General features: G+C 39.7%; 1 protein-coding gene, 1 long non-coding RNA gene and 1 other non-coding gene across 5 annotated transcripts; 2 read left to right on the top strand and 1 right to left on the bottom strand.

The window, feature by feature from the left end:
- Positions 1-2,589: 2,589 nt before the first annotated feature.
- Positions 2,590-7,915, bottom strand: TOMM7 (translocase of outer mitochondrial membrane 7). Its single transcript, XM_032109865.1, has 3 exons — positions 7,719-7,915; positions 4,005-4,053; positions 2,590-2,809 (listed from the first exon to the last, which is right to left on the bottom strand). Exons 1-3 carry the CDS (start codon positions 7,819-7,821, stop codon positions 2,794-2,796), a joined length of 168 nt encoding a protein of 55 aa, XP_031965756.1. The 5' UTR covers positions 7,822-7,915; the 3' UTR covers positions 2,590-2,793.
- Positions 7,916-7,961: 46 nt separating this feature from the next.
- On the top strand, positions 7,962-17,358 carry LOC116444462. Of its 3 annotated transcripts, none has more exons than XR_004240330.1 (4): positions 7,962-8,184; positions 9,090-9,166; positions 13,424-13,459; positions 15,090-17,358. It is a non-coding gene; the product is annotated as an uncharacterized LOC116444462 (long non-coding RNA). The 3 variants fall into 3 exon arrangements; XR_004240331.1 differs by having other exon boundaries at positions 8,000-8,184; positions 13,931-17,358; XR_004240327.1 differs by having other exon boundaries at positions 7,968-8,184; positions 13,424-17,358.
- LOC116436113 lies at positions 13,705-13,792 on the top strand. The gene has a single exon (XR_004236955.1). It is a non-coding gene; the product is annotated as a small nucleolar RNA SNORD93 (small nucleolar RNA).
- Positions 17,359-18,029: the final 671 nt, after the last annotated feature.

Raw genomic sequence — 18,029 nt, 5'->3', positions numbered from 1 at the left:
TACATTCTTTTCTAAGCATCTCCCATCCGACAGTAAAATAAAACTTTCTCAAGTTCTACTGGGAGAAAAATGGAAAGGAAAAAATCATAGATTAAAACACTTGAAATTAATAACACTCAATTTAAGTCCCCAGCCTTGACAAACATGAGAGTCCTTCCACCTCACTCCACAGACCTGCCCTCTTCTCCCTTGCACCACCAAAAAATACCAGTCTTGCTAAAACTAGAATACTTCCTGACCATATTTAAGGGAACTAAGATTTTACACAGGAATCTGTTTAATGTACAACTTCACAAACCACTGATCTGCTCTTACAAGCACATCCAAGTTTTGTGAAAATGACAAAAACTGCGAAGTAACTTCAAAACACTCATACCAAAGATTTCTTCATTTTTAAACCTGAAGAAAAAAAAATCTCCAATTTTTTTTTTTGCTATCTTACAATTAATTACCAAGACTTAATGATTAATACCTATTCTTTTTTCCCCAGGGAAGAATATAAATGTTTACTTAAGGAGAAGTTTCACTCACCTTTTAATTACAGAAAGAGCATTATATGGAATGAAAGTCTGGACATACAAATAAAACATTATACAAACATTATACTACATACTGGCATTCAATTTAACCTGATTTGAAGGTACTATGAAAGACTTTTTCCTCCTCAATTCAAAAACCCAAGAGTTCCATGCTAATGACTTTCCTGAAACACACTTGAGTAGCAGTGAATTACCAGAAATTTCCTACCCGATATGCTTAAGAATTGCATAAGCAATATTTATCCCATAATTGTAATTCCAAGTTGCAAAAAAAACTGAAATGCAACTATTTTTAAGACAAACTTTCAGCATGGAGACGTCACAGAATGTGGCCTGTGCTTGACATAGCCATGCTTTTGTAAAACTTTTAATGAAAGAGGAAACGCTTCCCTATTTCTCTACCTCTTGCCAAATATTATCATTCTTGGAAAGCAGCCACAGCAACCATGTGGCGGTTATGGCCCACAAACCACATCCCCAAATGTCAGACACACAACAGAGCACATGAAATACACTTCTGCAGGTGTTTGGGTCCATCTACCCACTGCTGCATTTTGGGTATTGTACACCCTTGTGAAATGCAAAATCTGACAGAGAAATACAAGTTACTTCACACTGAATACTGTATCCCTTAGTACTGAGTATTTCAGGTTACTGCATGAAATTCAACAGAAGAAAAATGTTCCTAATCATGATTAAAGCCACTATCAAGTACCAACAGATTATTTCATTACTATTATCATTAGTATCAGTCAAGAAAAAGAATCAAAATTTTAATTCCCTTCATAATTTAAGACACAGGAGCAGTTACATTAATCTTAAATTACCATAAGAGAAAAGGCACTAAAAAGGCTGCACTAACAAAAGGAAATACGGTCATGAGAAAATGTTCTGCGTTCAGTCCTTGCTCTGTTCCACTGTAAGCAGTCTATCAGCATTAGCCATGCCAGTATTTCATGGCATTTGATTATCATGATTAATGGAATTTTAAGGAACATGCTGGTTTGCACTAGCTCTCATAAATGTTTTCACTTTTTTCTTTCAAATTCTTGTCTTTCAATTTACGTTTTCTCCCTTGGCTCATTTCTCTCTATTTTTCCAATCACAGCCCTTAAACATAGTAACATTTTATCATGAATTTTCATGGCAGATTAAAAACTGAGGAATCTCCTATTCTTAAACATTTAATTTATATAAAAACTGCCTGAAAATCTGTGGGGTTAAAAAAAAAAGGCCATGCCAAAATCTAGAATACCTTTGTTGCAATGACAATTCAGGGCCAATAAACATTATTTTTTAAAAATCACCACAGATACAAACCACCCTGCACAGTTCTGGAAGGGAGAGAGCAAACTACCCAACACAGCTTCTATTTAACAGAAACCAAGGAGTCACCTTTTTAGCGCTTGAACTTCAGTGTTAGAAGAGAGAAAACCAACTGAAACCAAAACAACCATGGTCCAAAGAGCAAGACTTCAGCATAAAAATGAAGCATATACCTTGTTTAGTGTACTTGTTTTCTTCCTTCAGTTATACATTAGAAACTTCCTCTTACAGTTAGAGCAATGTATACACATAGACCCAGAGCACTCAACTGCTGTGTCCTCCCACCCCATCTTATATCCCAGAAAAAATAGATAGTATTTAAAGGTCAGTTTAGCAGAAAATTATACTTTTTAGTATGTGACTGTGCTAGAAAACACAAACATACACATCCCTCAATCCTTACTGTATCCACAGATAAAAGAATCCAACAAGGAGGAAAAAAACCCCAAGTGGATCAGCACAGTAACCAGCCACAGAGGCTTACCAACACTTGGGCAAGGAACCTTTGAAGAATACTGAAGTATTTAAAACTTTAGCTCAATTTTCTGGTTACTGTGAAGATAAAAAGGAATCTTTACCCAAAAGACAATCATTAACAAAGATAAGCATGGGGTTTGAATACCACCATATTTTGAAAAAAACACAAAAAAACCAAAACGCCCACCATGGGTCTCTGTAATAAATTATTACATGATACTTATGTAAAGACTTAAAAACAATGTGCATCCATTCAAATTGTATTTATTTAATTACACCGTAATGGAAATAAGTTAGGTCCATATAAACTTCATTTTGTTGTATGTACAACCTATGTCATTAGCAAGCTGATTGAGCCAGCTGGTCTAAGTGTCGGCCTCATCCTCTGGAATGTACGCATCTTCTGACACTCTGTCCATCAGCTGCGTCTAGAACAGGACCACCACAGCCTTCATCCCCAAAGTAGACTGAAAGGGGAGGGGGGAGGAAATGAAAGTCAGATTTGCAGCATGTACTCGTCTTTAAATTGGTATTTGTAAAACACAAGTCTGGAGGAACAGCTCTATAAACACACAGAATAAATGCTAGCTCCCAAAACACTGAAATAATGCCAACTTTGAAGTAAAATTTAAGCCTACAGAGCACCAACATGCGCTCACAAAAATGAGCATCTGTAAGCTCTGGATTAGACCAAACATCTGCTTGGGGTATCTATGTATACATATATTTTCTGGTACAAAACATGTATTTTACACGGTACAGATACACACCAAAAAAAGCAGTCTCAAACTACTAGCGAAGCTAATCACAGAAACACTGTGAACAAGCAAACAACTGCAGCAATTTGGTTACTAAGACAACAGAAGATTCAACTGAAATTGTAATATGATCTTACTACTTCTTTTCCCATATTTTCTACTGAATCACGGAATCCTAAAAGTGAGATTTCTAGACACTGTAACTATGTGAAGCTAGAAGAATTAATCTATGACTGCAAACAATACAGCCCATCAATTATTTGTTTCAGGAATATCTGGTCCTGCACAGTAATCAAAGGTATTTCTTGAAAAACAGAAGACCCACCCTTTCTTCAAAACTTTAATTAGTTTGACCCAAGGAAGCCCTTCAATAAAACTCAAATATCACTATGACTTAAGCATTACTAATGCCATAACACTGCAGCATAACAAAGAGCCCCACAAGAAAGAGACAACATGAGCCAAATGCACTTTGCTTCATGTCAGTGACTAATATTGAAGGATATAACCCTTTATTTCATGCAACTGTTATGAAGTGCTATTCCTTCATTTGCAAAGGCAGAAGGAGACTGGGTTTTGGTTTAAATTGTTCTAGAAAGCTGAGAAGTTATTCTTCAGTGCCAAAACTTGCACAAACTAGCTCTACAACAGATTAGAAGAGCAGCTAGCACACAAAAGACACAGGAAGCTCCGTATCTTAAAAACCATGCCAGATTAAGAGAAAGGCCTTCCCAAGAACTAGAACTTTGCCAATTTGTCATTTGAATTTCTGAAGAAACAAGAACCACAACAATTAAAAACAAGGGATGGAAGCATCATTCACAACTGTTGCTGGCTGGAGACAACACCCACACCAGTAACTATCTGCACTGGGTTTCTATGTACATCTGGAACCAATACATACCTCCAGATAGTTGGCTCAGGCATTCCAGGATCTGCACCTCTTTTAAAACCTGAAGTGAAACATACATTACAAACATACATAAAAATAAATATGTGCAGACTCCTACATAGTTAAATCTCTATCAAAATATTCCAGCCCATTAAATTGCAATAAAAAAGAAAACTACTGAACAGAGAATTGTGATTTGTGAAGCTGTGCACTAACCTGAACAAAAACTGCCATTCTTATGAGGGTTAGAAAGCAAAGAAAATAAATACAAGTGTACACTTTTTTTTTTTTCAAGAAGTCTTACCTGCATCTTTACCTGACTTAATATTCAGGGTCTACTAACTGTGTGAGATCAAGGAAGTCATCTGTCCCAGAGATCAATACACACATAACTTTACACACACAAACCCACAGATTTTAAATGTTTTTCGGAACACAACCTGGCAGGGCTCTACCAAGAGAGAGCCTGTAACTGGTGTAGAGTGAGCACCTTGAGGCCTAACAGGCAATTCTCCAATGACATCTGACACAGAACTTAAAAGCAGTATTTCAGTAACAGTTCACTCCATTTAGCATGGCAGAATGGTAAATGTTAAATCAATTAAACTTCAAATCTTCTATTCTGACTGGCACTTTTTTGAAAAAGTTACTTAGTACTAAAGCTTGCAAACAAACAAGGTGTCTTCTAATGCCCAGGGAAATGAAATGAAAGTTAACTACAAAGAGCTCATTTCCAGCCAATCACTCAAATAAACCAATCGATTAAGTATATGTATGCTAGGGAAGCAAATGAAGGTTTAGTGTATGAAGTATCTTTGCTCTCTGGACTGTAAAATAAAAGTCTTGAAACAGAATCATGCAATTCAGGCACTACTCAACACTACTGGCTATCTAGAAGTGAATGTTTCATGAAAAATATATTATTTCCCTCATTTACAGAAAATAAATAATTAATGTCATCTTGCCTGAAACACAGGCCACAAAGGTTAATGGAAAAACTTCCATTAATTTCACATGCACTGGAAAAGCTCTTTGAAGATAACCTTGAGTGATTTGATGCTATTAGACATCCCGACCTGAGTTCTTTAGCTGCCATACTGCCCAGCAACACAGCTTAAAATTGCAGTCACACTATGCATGTGAATGTTTCTGGCTCCTCCCCTCACCCCCAGTATCTTTAAATAAGCAAACCAGGTTTAACAAAACTGCATTGGTCTAATTTACTGACTTAAAAGCAGGGTAGCCACTTCAAAGCAAGCTTAAAAAAGTACAACAAAACCCCACCAATGACCTATAATTGCACGTTCACATACCGGGCTCCTTGTACATGCCCCGAGCTAGAAAGCCTTTCAGAGAAAGTTACAGGCTCAAATTTTCTGACCATTTCCTTGCCTATGTTTAGTTTAGCATGTATTTTATACACACAGGGGTCACACCGTCCCTCCCAGATTCAAAAGTAATCCCAGTAGAGAAGAGGTTCTTCCAATCCTGCAGACTCTGGGTACACGCCACCTCCAAATAAATGTCTATGGCAAACGAGGTAGCATCTGCACATCCCCTTCCCATCTGCTTATACTTTCATTACTGCAGATAAATTTATTAAGAAGGCAATGCAGATGTGGAACAGCACATTTATTTTCTAAAGATAGGAACCTAAACTACTTTAGTTTAGTTACTAAAATTTCTCACTGCTACATAACAAAAATATACTAGGCACCCTGGTGTTAGTACCACTGTAAATATAGTAAGGTGGCTTTATACAATTTGAAGTAACTTATTTCATGTCCTCTGATGTCACTAAGAACAAAGAGCATCTTTCCCACATCCACAGACACTGCCACGGAAGTAAAATCAAAATTTCAACAACAAATTAGGTCACAAAACACTGCTGAAATTCCCACCCAAAACTTATTAATTTAAAATAACTGATAAACTAAAAATGGAAATGCAATTAAAGTTCAGACCTAATAATGCTAATTAGTTTTTTCCATAGTTTTTGAAGTTACTTCTTTTGCTTGTAGTTGTTGTTAAAGCACTTCTGTAACAGCTGAAGAGACAAACGTTTCCCTGGTTGCTGTCTATAAACAGCCAAAGCCCTTCAAACTGGACACTGCATTCCCCTCAATTAATCAAAACAACCTATCAGATTTGACCATAAACACATCAAGCTCCCAGCCCTCCTTCATGTTTGCATGCAATGCAGAGATGCCTGCCTGGTTTAGGTGCTTTTCCCAAAAGGCCCGACAGCTTGGGCAGAAAGTAAGCCAGATGAATTGCAGGGATCGGCCTTCCTGGGCCCCCCATCATAAAAGAAGTGAATGAAAGTGTCAGGCCTGTGGCACATGTGCCTGTTTTAAGTGGGCCAAGCTCTTTAACAAGGACAGCTGATGGCATCCAGCTCTAACTCAGCAGGAGAACTACCGTGTAGTAGTGATGCCTGGCCAGCCCAGTGACAGAAAGCAAAATATATCCCGGGCACCAGGCAAAACATCAAGGCATCCCCTTAACGTTCCAACGCAGCTTGGAAACAGGAGCCACATCATTTTTGGTGGGAGAGAGACTGTGACCTGTACGTTGCTGCAAATTCAACCTCAGCCCTCTAGAGGATGGCAATGCCCTCGGTGCCACAAAGCAATGCTCTCAGCGTTCTCCTCACCACAGACTCCCTGGTGCAAAAAGCACAGCCCTGACTTCTACAGCAGGCAGTCCCTGACACAGGGTGAAATCGCAGCCCCATTTGCTGTTCGGCCGCTTCGGTGCTCTGCCCACTCCCCAGAGGGGCCCTCACACAGGATTGGCCTCCAGGCAAGAAAAAGAGCAAAAAACTCTTTATTACAGAACCACAGAATTGTTAGGGTTGAAAGGGACATCTGGAGATCCTCTAATCCAACCCCCCTGCCAAGGAAGGATCACCTACAGCAGGTTACACAGGAATTCATCCAGGTGCGTTTGGAATGTCTCCAAAGAGGGAAACTCCACGACCTCCCTGGGCAGCCTGTTCCAGTGCTCTGCCACTCTCAACGCAAAGTAGTTCTTCCTCATGTTAAGGTGAAACTTCTTGTGCTATGGTTTATAGCCACTGCTCCTCATCTTGTTGCTGGGCACCACTTAAGAGGCTGGCACCAACCTCTTGGCTGGCACCTGCGTTTGAGTTATTTGTATGCTTTAATGAGATCCCCTCCCAGTCTTCTCTACTCTTCTCTGGACTAAACCGGCCCAGCTTCCGCAGTCTCTCCCCATAAGAGAGATGCTTCAGTCCCTTAATCATCTTCGTGGCCCTGTGCTGGACCCTCTCCAGCAGCTCCTCGTCTTTCCTGTACTGACGAGCCCAGAACTCGACTCCAGATGTGGCCTCGCTAGGGCCGAGTGGGAGGGTCACATGCTACTTTCTTACAAAGAAAGGAAAACAAACAAACAAACAAAAACATACAAACACACAAACAAAAACCCCAACAATAACAAAAAGCCTCCCCGTCTCGCAGTTCTGCCAAGGGCAACCGCGCCCTCCCTTCCGCACATGCGCGGCGATGGCCGCGGGGGCCGGGCGGCGGGGGGAGCGCGGCGGGGCGGCCCTGCTCGCCCGGGCCCTTCCCTCGGCCCCCCCGCTCCCCGGCAGCGCCCGGACGGGCCGGGGGGGCGGAGAGCGGCCATGGGACCCGGCCGCCCCAGACCCGGCCTCGGCAATGGCCGCCGAGGACCCCCGCGCGTCCCCCGCCCGGCACTGACCGAGATAGAGCACTACGGGGATGAAGCCCCAGCGGATGGCGAACTGGCCGCCCTTGAAGAGCTGCTGTAGCCGCTGCTTGGCCTCCTTGCTAAGCTTCGGCATCCCGGCGGCGGGGCAGAGAGGAAGAGGAGGAGAAGGAGGAGGAGCCCAGCCTCTCTCGTAACAGCGCCGTGCGCTGGGCGGGACCCATCGCTGGGCTGCGGGGCGGGGACCCGGGCTGGCTGTGCCCTCGGGCGGCCGAAGAAATGGCGGCCGTGGGGTGACCTGCGCCCGCCTGCCAGCGCCGCGGGCTGAGGGGTCGGCAGCGGGATCGGCCCAGCGGGGCTGTGAGGGGGCGCGGGGCTACAAATGCTGTGGGTCTTCTTCGCCCGCCTTGGGTTCTGCCGCACTCTTGTGCTTGTTTCTTCCCCGGAGCTCTCGAGGTGTTGCGTGCACGCCGCCTCTGGAGGGTGGGAAGTGCCTTTGGTAAGTGAAGGGTAGAGATGGTGTTTCTGGAGGAAACTGGAAATGCCTCTAAATGAAGCTCTCCATGAGGCCGTGTCAGGGAAGGTTTAGGTTTAGGTATCAGGAAAAGGTTCTTCACCCAGAGGGTGGTTGTGCACTGGAACAGGCTCCCCAGGGAAGTGGTCACAGCACCAGCCTGACAGAGTTCAAGAAGTGTTTGAACAACGCTCTCAGGCACATGGTGTGACTCCTGGGGTGTCCTGTGCAGGGCCAGGAGTTGGACTTCGATGATCCTTGTGGGTCCCTTTCAACTCAGAATATTCTTTGATACCAGGCTGTGTGGTGTATTCAGTCCATGGAAACAAGGAGTTCAGGGAGTGGAAACTTGACTAGAAATATGGGGAGAGAGCTGATACCTAGAAACTGCCAGTACAGCGCTTGGAGCTTGTTGTCCTTACAAACCTCAGAGCCCGGATAAGCACTGAGGCACTTTCTTTTTTGACTAATAAATGAGTGGTCTCTGTCCTTGCAGAGCCCTAACCACCAAGCTACTATTTGTTTCACGCAACTTACATGACATCTTGCTGCATAGTTTCTGTGCCATTGACTCAACCAGTTACTACCATGTTTTCATTCTTTCTTAGGTAGCCTCCTGCCTTTTGCTGTAATGCCAGATCCAGGCCACGTGCAGGTCTTCAGGTTTACTAGTGCAGCTGCAGCATTTAACACCATCCGGCTACATCATGTCTGCTACCTATAGCAAGGTTCTGCATGTTATATATTGGTTTGCCTGCAGCATTTACTTGAAGTTCTGTAGCCGTTTTGTCACATTAAGAATAACAGCAGGTCTGTGCTTTTTAGAGACGAGAAAGAATTCAGGGATACAATAAATATCACTTACGCAGATATCCTATTTCCTCTTCCAGTGTATGGATGCCTGCTCTGCCATTCCAGCATGATAAAAAAAGGAGCTTTTAGCTCACTGCTTGCTCTCCAGGTACAGGTGGGTAGCAAACTGCAGGCAACATGAGGCATTCTGGCAGCCCAATGGCTTGCTTTTGCCATAGTCTGTGAATAAAGTGGAGGGGGTGGAAGAATATTTTGGTGATGTCATGGCACAAACGTGCAGTCATGTCACAGAGTGCACAGCCTTTCCTGTTGTACACCAGTCCAAGTGCCCTGTGCTTCTGTACACATTAAATGTGGGGTACACCAGTATTTCTTGTCATATGACTGACACATATTTAGTGATATCTGACAAGTAAAGTAGAGGCATAGAGTTTGTGAGTGTCTCCTTTATAAACTGAATAGCTTATCCCTGAGGAAAGGTTAGGCACCAGTGCTGTCTGTATTCATCATGAACATCAGTATGAAGTTCACAGGACTCTGAGCCTATACCTTTCCCAAAGGAATATGCCTTTTGGGGGGAAATTCTGGGAATTCTAATTGGAAATTGAGAAAACAAGTCTTTCTATCCACAAGTTTGTGATGGATTTCAATTTTTTTGGTATATCACTGTTGTCAAAGTTTGCAAATTAGTACATATAAGTGGAATTGTACAAACATTGAACATAACAAATTTACTCTTGCTCTGAGCCAGTGTAGTGCAAGAGGCACATTCATTAATCAGTAATGGCTTGTCATACTCAGAAGAGAACTCAAACCACTGAACCTGCTTTTTTTACTTGCAGTAAAGAACCTATTTTCTAGCAGTTTGTATTAAATTGTTTTGGTTTTTTTTGTAGATGAGGCCACGTAGGATCTGTTTCCACACTGTGGTTTCTGTTACAGCTTGTTCTTTCTAAACATACAAAGCCAACTGTTCATTACAGCACACAGCTTGTTAATAATCTCTCAAAAATATTGCAGTAAAATAATGACCCACTGTAGTGGAATTAAATTCAAAAGGTATTTTCCTTCCTGTAATTGTAGTGGGATTCAGAAGGTCGAATGTACAAATTGCCTTATCTGAAGGATTGAACAGCTCTGTCTCCTTTGAAAATTGGTTTAGCAGTATCACGTGTGACACAGTGCATATAATTATTGTGGATGTTCTTGAGAAAGGATACTCACCAAAGTGTGCCACATGTACCAGATCTTTCTCTTCTTCCCTTCACACATTGAGTCAATGAATAATTTTCAGAGCACAGAACATTAGCCTTTTTTCTTCACGTCTGCCAATTTGAATGTTTGACTAAAAGCTTGTAGGTTATTTCATTGATTTAACTACAGAAGCCAGGAAATTAATAGCAAGAAAGTTAGTATTTCTTTGCCTGTTTTCTCACAAACAAAATCAGTGCTAGAAGAGCCCAAAGGTGTGTGTTTGGTATGCAGATAAACCAGTGTTGATTCTGTGTAGTTGCTGGTCTAGATTTACATTATCTTACATACTGAAGCTGTGAAAGGATGTCTGTAAGCTAAGAAAAGTGACTGGAGAAGAGCACTTATTTCATCGTAACACACATCCATAGTCTCATACTGTCCAACATATCATATTTGCACCAGAAGACCCCAACTAACCAACCAACCAACAAACCCACAAAACCTCCACAACAAAATATAAAACAGTAAATGGTTGTACTGACTCCAGAAGTTTTCCATGCCTTTATTTGGCTCCTATGTCACCTAGGATGTTAGGGGGTCTGAGAGCTTAGCAGTCCTTTGGTGATCTACTGACTCTGACAAAGGGGGAATGAGAGCAGCAGTCATCCTTCCTGGAAGTTCATGGGACAGCACTATTCACATAATTTAAATATTGACAACTAGCCCCTAAAAGCAAAGATGCTTGTGGTGGGGCATGAAACAATGAGCTGTCGTGAAGGGAGAAAACCTAATACCCAAAGAAATGGGTACCGTAAGATGGCGTAGAGACTGCCTGGAGAAGACAGAAGTGGGATTTTATGGGTGTGGTATGAGTATTCATGTTTGCAATTTATTGTGGTAACACTTCCATGAAGGATTTTGATTTTATTTGATTTTTTTCTTGTGGCTGATAATGAAGACAAAACCACTTGGAATGGTGTATCCATTAAATAAGAAGAGCAAGAGCTGCAGTTGCTGGAGTGACAAAAGAAATTTAGTGATACCATAGATGCTGAAAGTCTTTTGTTGCAAAAAACCAAATCTCTTTGAATTTCTTTTGCCTTGTAGCTTCATGTGATCAGCAATAACAATAAAATCAGAAACAAAATTGCAGAGGTTTCAACCGGGACAACAAGAACATGAATCCCTACTGTTCTGTTAACTCGATTAGCAGTAATTCTACAAGTGTTTTCACAGCAAATAAATATCACTAATACTCATTGTACAATGGCAAAATATTTCCATTTTTATGGGTAAATGAGAGAACTGAAATTCTTATAGACATGACTGAATCACTGAAGTGTCAGGTTCAGGGAAATAATGTCACTTGGTCAGATGGCTTTAATTTGTCTTTTTGAGTGCAAAGGGTACCTTTCAGGTTAAAGAATTTCATAGCTCTAAAGCTTTATTGAAGTTTCATACTTTAGGATTATACCATAAATCAGTATAAATAGCACAAGAACATAAGGAAGAGCTCTTCAGCAGATTTCCACTGCAGGCTGTATCTTTACAATGTCAGTAAAAACGGTAGTATATTATGACTAGGCATTCTATTTCACTTCATTGTTACGACTAAACTTCCAATTTTTATTGTCGCCTAATAATGATGATCCTTCCATTCCATTTTAGTATTCCTATTCATTTAGTCTAATAAATCCCTGCTCCTCTGCAGTACCACTGATTTGGGAAATGCTCCTTTTCATTTCACAAAGACAAGAAGAGACAAAGATAAATGGAAACTACTACTAGAAATGGAAACTTTTCAAAATAGAAAAGACTTAGGCTATCCAATTAGGTCATGTGCAAAATAACCAGAATTAGAAAATATCACCTGAATGTTACTGAGACCTAGATTCCTTGGGGGTGAGTATATTTGAGTTCTTGCATTTAGCATAGTTTCAAAACATGCTTGGAATGCAGAGTTGTAATACATATAAAAAAATTCTGTCCAAATTAGGATCTTCTTCATATGAATTTCTGTATGATACTTGTTGGATGTATTCTGGTCACTGTCTGATACGGGATATTTCCAAGAAAAGTGATATTGCCAGATGCTGTGCTTGTTTCAGCTGAGGTAATTTGTAGATACAAAAATGCTGCTAGCAAGGATTTTCTTGCTATTTTCTAAGTCCGTGAGAGACTTTTCTCTCTCACAGAAGAGGTAGCAGAGTTATGTAAACAACCAAATACCTGCAACCTTGAAAAGTCTTGTTTATGGTATAGTAGAAAAATATTTTGACAATGGATGTTTTAGGATTTTAGCCAATCACCCCCAAGGGGTGGCTGATCCTTTGTCCAATTAGACTATGAAGAAAAAAGTCTATAGAAGAGTTTGTAAAATCATTAAATAGATCAATCTTGCTGCACAATTCCTGCCTGCTGGATCCTCTCTTCTCTTCCCTATGGCTGCGGGACACGGTGATAGACCCTAGGGCCCAGGCCTGCGGTAATAGTAATTTTCTTCCCAGTGGCTGGTATGGGGCTGTGTTTTGGATTTGTGCTGAACACAGGGTTGAGGACACAGAGATGTTTTTGTTATTGCTGAGCAGAGCTTGCACAGAGCCCAGGCCTTTTCTGCTTTTCATACTGTAACGCTGGTGGGGGGACAGGGGGTGCATGAGAAGCTGGGGAGAGACACAGCCAGGACAGGTGACCCCAACTGACCAAAGGGATATTCCAGACCAAGTGACATCATGCTCAGTATATAAAGTGGGGGGAAGAAGCAGGAAGGGAGGGATGTATGGAGTGATGGTGTTTGTCTTCCCAAGTAACTGTTAGATATGATGGGGCTCTGCTCTCCTGGAAATGGCTGAACACCTGCCTGCCCATGGGCAGCAGTGAATGAATTCCTTGTTTGGCTTTGCTTGCATGCACAGCTTTTACTTTCCCTATTAAACTGTCTTTATCTCAACCCTCGAGTTTTCTTTCCGATTCTCTCCCTGATCCCAGTGTTTGTGAGGCATAGTGAGCAGGCAGCTGTGTGGGGTTTGACTGCTGGCCGGGGTTAAACCACAACAGATGCCTGTCTAGAAAATTAGTGGAATGATCAGAGTGGCAGGAACAAAAAGCAAAGTGTAGTAATTTTGTATATTCAATACAGTAACTGTACAATTTATTTTAAAATAAACCAAAACTGAGTGGTAACATGAAGTTATAATCTCATTATTTTTCATTACAGCTTCTGAGGCCAGGGGAGGAGGAACAGCAGTCTGAGGTGAGACAGCATTGAAAGAACCTCATTAAATGCTTTTAGAGACCTCTGAGAAGAACTGTTGAGATGCTTAAAAATTGAATATTACCTGCTTCACAACTGTAGTGTTGTTTGAAGCATGACTTTCCCATTCTCCCCATCTTTACTTAATAATGAAAATTAAGTGTTACACTTAGAGATACTGCTACTTTTTACCTTAGTTTTTCTACAGACACAACAGTTCTTCATGTTTTTATGATTGCAGTACTTGGCCAAGGATGAAAACAATAATCTGATTCCTTACAAACTTTCAGTGATACGCAAAAATCTGATGGATAAAAGGATTTTCTGAGGCCAAAACTAATACCCATATTTACTCATTTGTTGTTTTTAAATTAAGCTCTTTTTTTAGCAGCTGAGCAGCAAAAGTTTTGGTAACTCTAGGAGGATATTCCTCTAAATATATTTTAATGTAAACCTTTCCTTTGTCAACAGATCTCAGATAGATTTTTGTTGCTGAAGAATATGTTGTTTTAACAGCACACATCTATAAAGTTTTAAAGGACTTAAAAGATGCTTATTTTAGGCAAATTTTTACTATGATTTAAACAAGATGAGGAAAACAATATGTTCTGAATTTTCAAAAGCTTGTATACTTGCCTTTATACCAATTCTGACCTTAGTAAATTATATTGTGGTGAAACAACTGTGAAACTGATAATGTAAGTATTTGCAATCAGTTGACAGCATTGCATGTGAAAATGAAACACTTCTCTCTGATACAGAACATAGAATTGCAGCATTTGAAAAATTATAATTGTAACTAGAAGTCATATTCCTCTTTCTCTCTTCAATGAGTGTTGTAATAGTCTTCCTTAGCATCCAACTACAAAAAATAAACATGCTGCTGAAACAATTTTTTCTGACAGTGAAATACTTGAAAATAGAACTGATTGATGCACAGTACTCTCTTCACTGATTTACAATTGAGCTTTTGGATGCACTCTCAGATTTTGCAAGATAAATGTATACAACAAGTTACTAATTAACTCTGGTTATAAGCTAAGAGAAAACACGTAGTAAAGCAAAAAGAAGAACCTCTGAGTTGAAATATGCCAGGTGGATGTGAAACAGGTCTATGTGGGTTTTTTGCCAGTTTGCCAGTTTTGACTTCAGTCCCAGTTAAATAAATTATATGTAGTTTCAGTTATTGTGTATATCCTTAAGTATTCTTTTTTGTTGTACCTTCCAAAACAAGAAGTGTGTTTGTTGAAACTTAAGATTTTTTTCAACGTGTAAAATAAATTTTAATTTAGTATAGCTTTCATTTCAATAGAATTTGAAGCATAGCATAGTCTAGGTTTTAGTGTTGTAATTATAATAGTTCTTAACAATTTGTAATACAAACTATAGAGTCCAGAGCATAAAAGGAAAGGTAAAAATATGTGTATTTTCAGATCTTGAATAAGATTGCCCAGTCAACAAAGGAAATGTGTCGTGTATATGTACAAACTGAATAATTCGTAGTATATCTAAACGTAGAACTAATTATTTAGTTTAACTGGACATAAGTATGAATTTATCTTCATTGTTCACTTTGGGTGAATTGACTTCAGAAACTTAAGGACAAACCTTTGTCACGTTCCTAATTCAGCAGGGCCTAACCACGACCAACAAGGTGAGGAGCAGTTCACACCTCCTCCGGCCAAGCCCCTTCAGGCTGTGCTGCCTGAGCTTCCTGCTGAAGGTGACACTGCAGCAAGAGCTGCCTTTCAGAATTTGGAAATTCAGCCAGTATGGACAAAAGTATTAACATTTATGTCTGTCTTTAGTTTTTGCATTTCAGTAGTTCAGATTTCACTGAAAATTCTTTGAGATCTTCAGCACATGGAAGATTAGAATCAGTAATTTAGTATTATAACGAGGAGTAATTAAGGCCTTTCCTAGATACCAGAAGGCGATCAAGCAAAGCTCTTTTCTTCCTTTCCAAGTCTCATCTGGTGCTATCAAGATTAAATGAAGTGCAACTCATGGTTAATGAAGTTTTTACTCTTCTATTAAAATAAAATTTAGTCTCTTAAAATGCTTCCCTTTTGCCTTTCATGCATAATTTCTGTCCATACTTTGTCTATTTTAGTGTATTTGCATGCCATATTTAGCCCAGACAAATGTTTTTAGATTTTACTAACTTCAAAACATTGTCAAGTAGACACACAAGTGTGTCTTCTCTATATATTGACAGCCTGATTCACATGCCTCTAAGTTCATCTAAGACTCTTTCCACTATTGCACAGAAAACAAATGACCTTTCAGGGAAATACCTATCAGTGTTTCAATCAATGCTGCTGCTTTTCAGTTAGGATTATTAAAAATCTCAAACCTTAGTCTCCTAGAACTGCAGAACAACTGCATTTTAGATGCTGGTTTTTTTGGAGTCCAGTTTAAGAGGGTGATTTGTAGCAGTAGGTACTAGAGTGATTAATGAGATTTCAGTAGTTTTTTCCATAGCTTCCTCCCTAGAGGGAGAAAAAAAAAAAAAAAGAAAAATCAACAAACAAACAAACCGACTTCAAACCCATAATGGCAGATTAGTTGTGTGCCTTTCACTGCTTCTTGTAAAATGTTAATGGCCTCCTAAAGGTTTCATTTTTGAATGAGAACCATCTAAGCAAGAATTTTAGCAGATGCAGAGGACATTCAAGGAACTTGTGAAAGTTCCTTATGTTCTGCTTTATAAAGTCTGTTAGGCAAATTTGGCACAGGCTGTGAATCTAACCCTGATTTCCAAGCATTTAAAGGGTCCAAATAAAATGCCATTCTGTAATAATTTCATTTTTTCCCTTTTTTTCAAGTGTATATTAAGTACACATCTGAGGAAGCAATATTGTACTCCTTTATTTTAGATTTAGGTAGCAGTCACAAGAGATTAAATGCCGTTACGTGTAACAAAGCATGAAGATGACAAGATACATAAACCTGGGGCTTTTCAGCTCCATCACATCATCCAGCATGTAATGATGCAGATTTTGTATTTCAGATACCAGTGTCACCTTGGGGTTGAAATCACTCTAGGTGAATCTGTGTGAGTAAGTATGAGTAAGATAGCTCCCCACACCCCAATTACCTTCCTATTTTAAAAATAGAAAGGAAAATGAGTCGTCCTGAGTTAAGACATGAGTTATTTGTGTGTGGTATTTGTGATGGAAGATTCTTTCTAAAATAAACACAGTAGTAAATAGTCTGCTTTTTTCCTCTCATATTTTAAGGGGACAGGTCGCTTTTAGTGACGGAGTACTAGACTGGACTGATCCTGGTCTCTTTTAGGGCATTAGTACTTGACTAATACATACAGCACTATCTATTAGAGTCATTAATTGTATCAAGCAAAATATTTTTTCTGCAGTTTTTTTATTACATTTCTTTAAAGCCACATGCAGAATGTTACTTCCCATGTTGTATTTTAGTTCCAGCAACTCTAACATGGATGATATGGTGATGGACTTCTGAAGTCCTGAAGAACATGAATCTGACAGGGAGCCTAGATGGGACTTAAAAAAAAAATTACAAATCATTCAACTACTATTACAAAAATTTTATAAATGCTGAATAAGGGTGTCAATTAATAAATGTTTCAGCCTCTATTAATTTAGTTCCTTCACTTCATTACAGAAAGACACTATTGATCCAAAATTTATTAGGAGTGTTCTGCTAAAGCCAGCAGAGGGCAGACTTGAATTGGAAACCCTTTTTGCTACTGCAGTTACTTGAACTTAAAATACCAGATAGTCCCTTGAGCTCAAAGTCTCATCACTACTTTACTATTCTAATTACACTTGTGCTGGATAAAAGCTTCTTTGCAGTTACTGTTTGACAAAATGAGTGTTTTGCGAAAATTTAAATAAAGACGTTAATACGAAAGTGAATAAGTGTGTATGAGCAGCTGTGTGTTACTCATCAGGGATTATCCACACTGCTTAATCATTAACCATGTATATCTTGAAATGTTTTTTAAAAGCTAGGGAATATAATTATCCCCATTTTACAGATGAAGAAACTGAGGAATAAAGTGGTAACCTTGCAGACTACCCATCTGGGTGATTTACAGAAACAAAATCCAGATTTCTGAGATCTAATCCAGTGCTTTGCACACATAAACTATTTGAACTCTTGCAAACTTTATGGAAATGATTGCTAGCGGCCCAAATTGTGGAGACTGAGGAGCTTACACTGATTAAATAGCTGGCAACATGACAGTCAGGTTGTAGATCTTTAGAAGAATATTCTTCCCAAGAAGATGAGTGGCAGTCAGATCAAATGCCTGAAGATCTGCTTTAAAGTAGTTTTTGATTATTAAAACAAGTACTCTGCAGTTTTAGGCACACTTGTTAGTCATTAAGTTAGGTTGTAGTCTTTCCAAAACCTTTGTGATAGCCTGTGTCTGACTCTTGTTATGTGTAATGTGTTGTCTTCACACATTTTTAAGTGCAGTGTGAAGGTTTGTAAGAATATATTATACAAAAGGCCACTTTAAGCTTCTTGGTGATTTCTTTTTATACCTCGTGTAATTGTACACCTCACAAAAAGTTGTCACTTC

Source organism: Corvus moneduloides, chromosome 1 (genome assembly GCF_009650955.1).
Source record: "Corvus moneduloides isolate bCorMon1 chromosome 1, bCorMon1.pri, whole genome shotgun sequence".
Taxonomy (NCBI): Eukaryota; Metazoa; Chordata; class Aves; order Passeriformes; family Corvidae; genus Corvus; species Corvus moneduloides.
This window is presented reverse-complemented; position numbering and strand designations above follow the sequence as displayed.

Excerpts from the sequence above, each read along its gene's own strand:
- TOMM7 (XM_032109865.1), bottom strand. The coding sequence starts at position 7,821 with ATGCCGAAGCTTAGCAAGGAGGCCAAGCAGCGGCTACAGCAGCTCTTC. Across the intron at positions 4,054-7,718 it reads CCCCGTAGTGCTCTATCTCG|GTTTTAAAAGAGGTGCAGAT; the intron begins GTCAGTGCCGGG and ends GTTTCACTTCAG.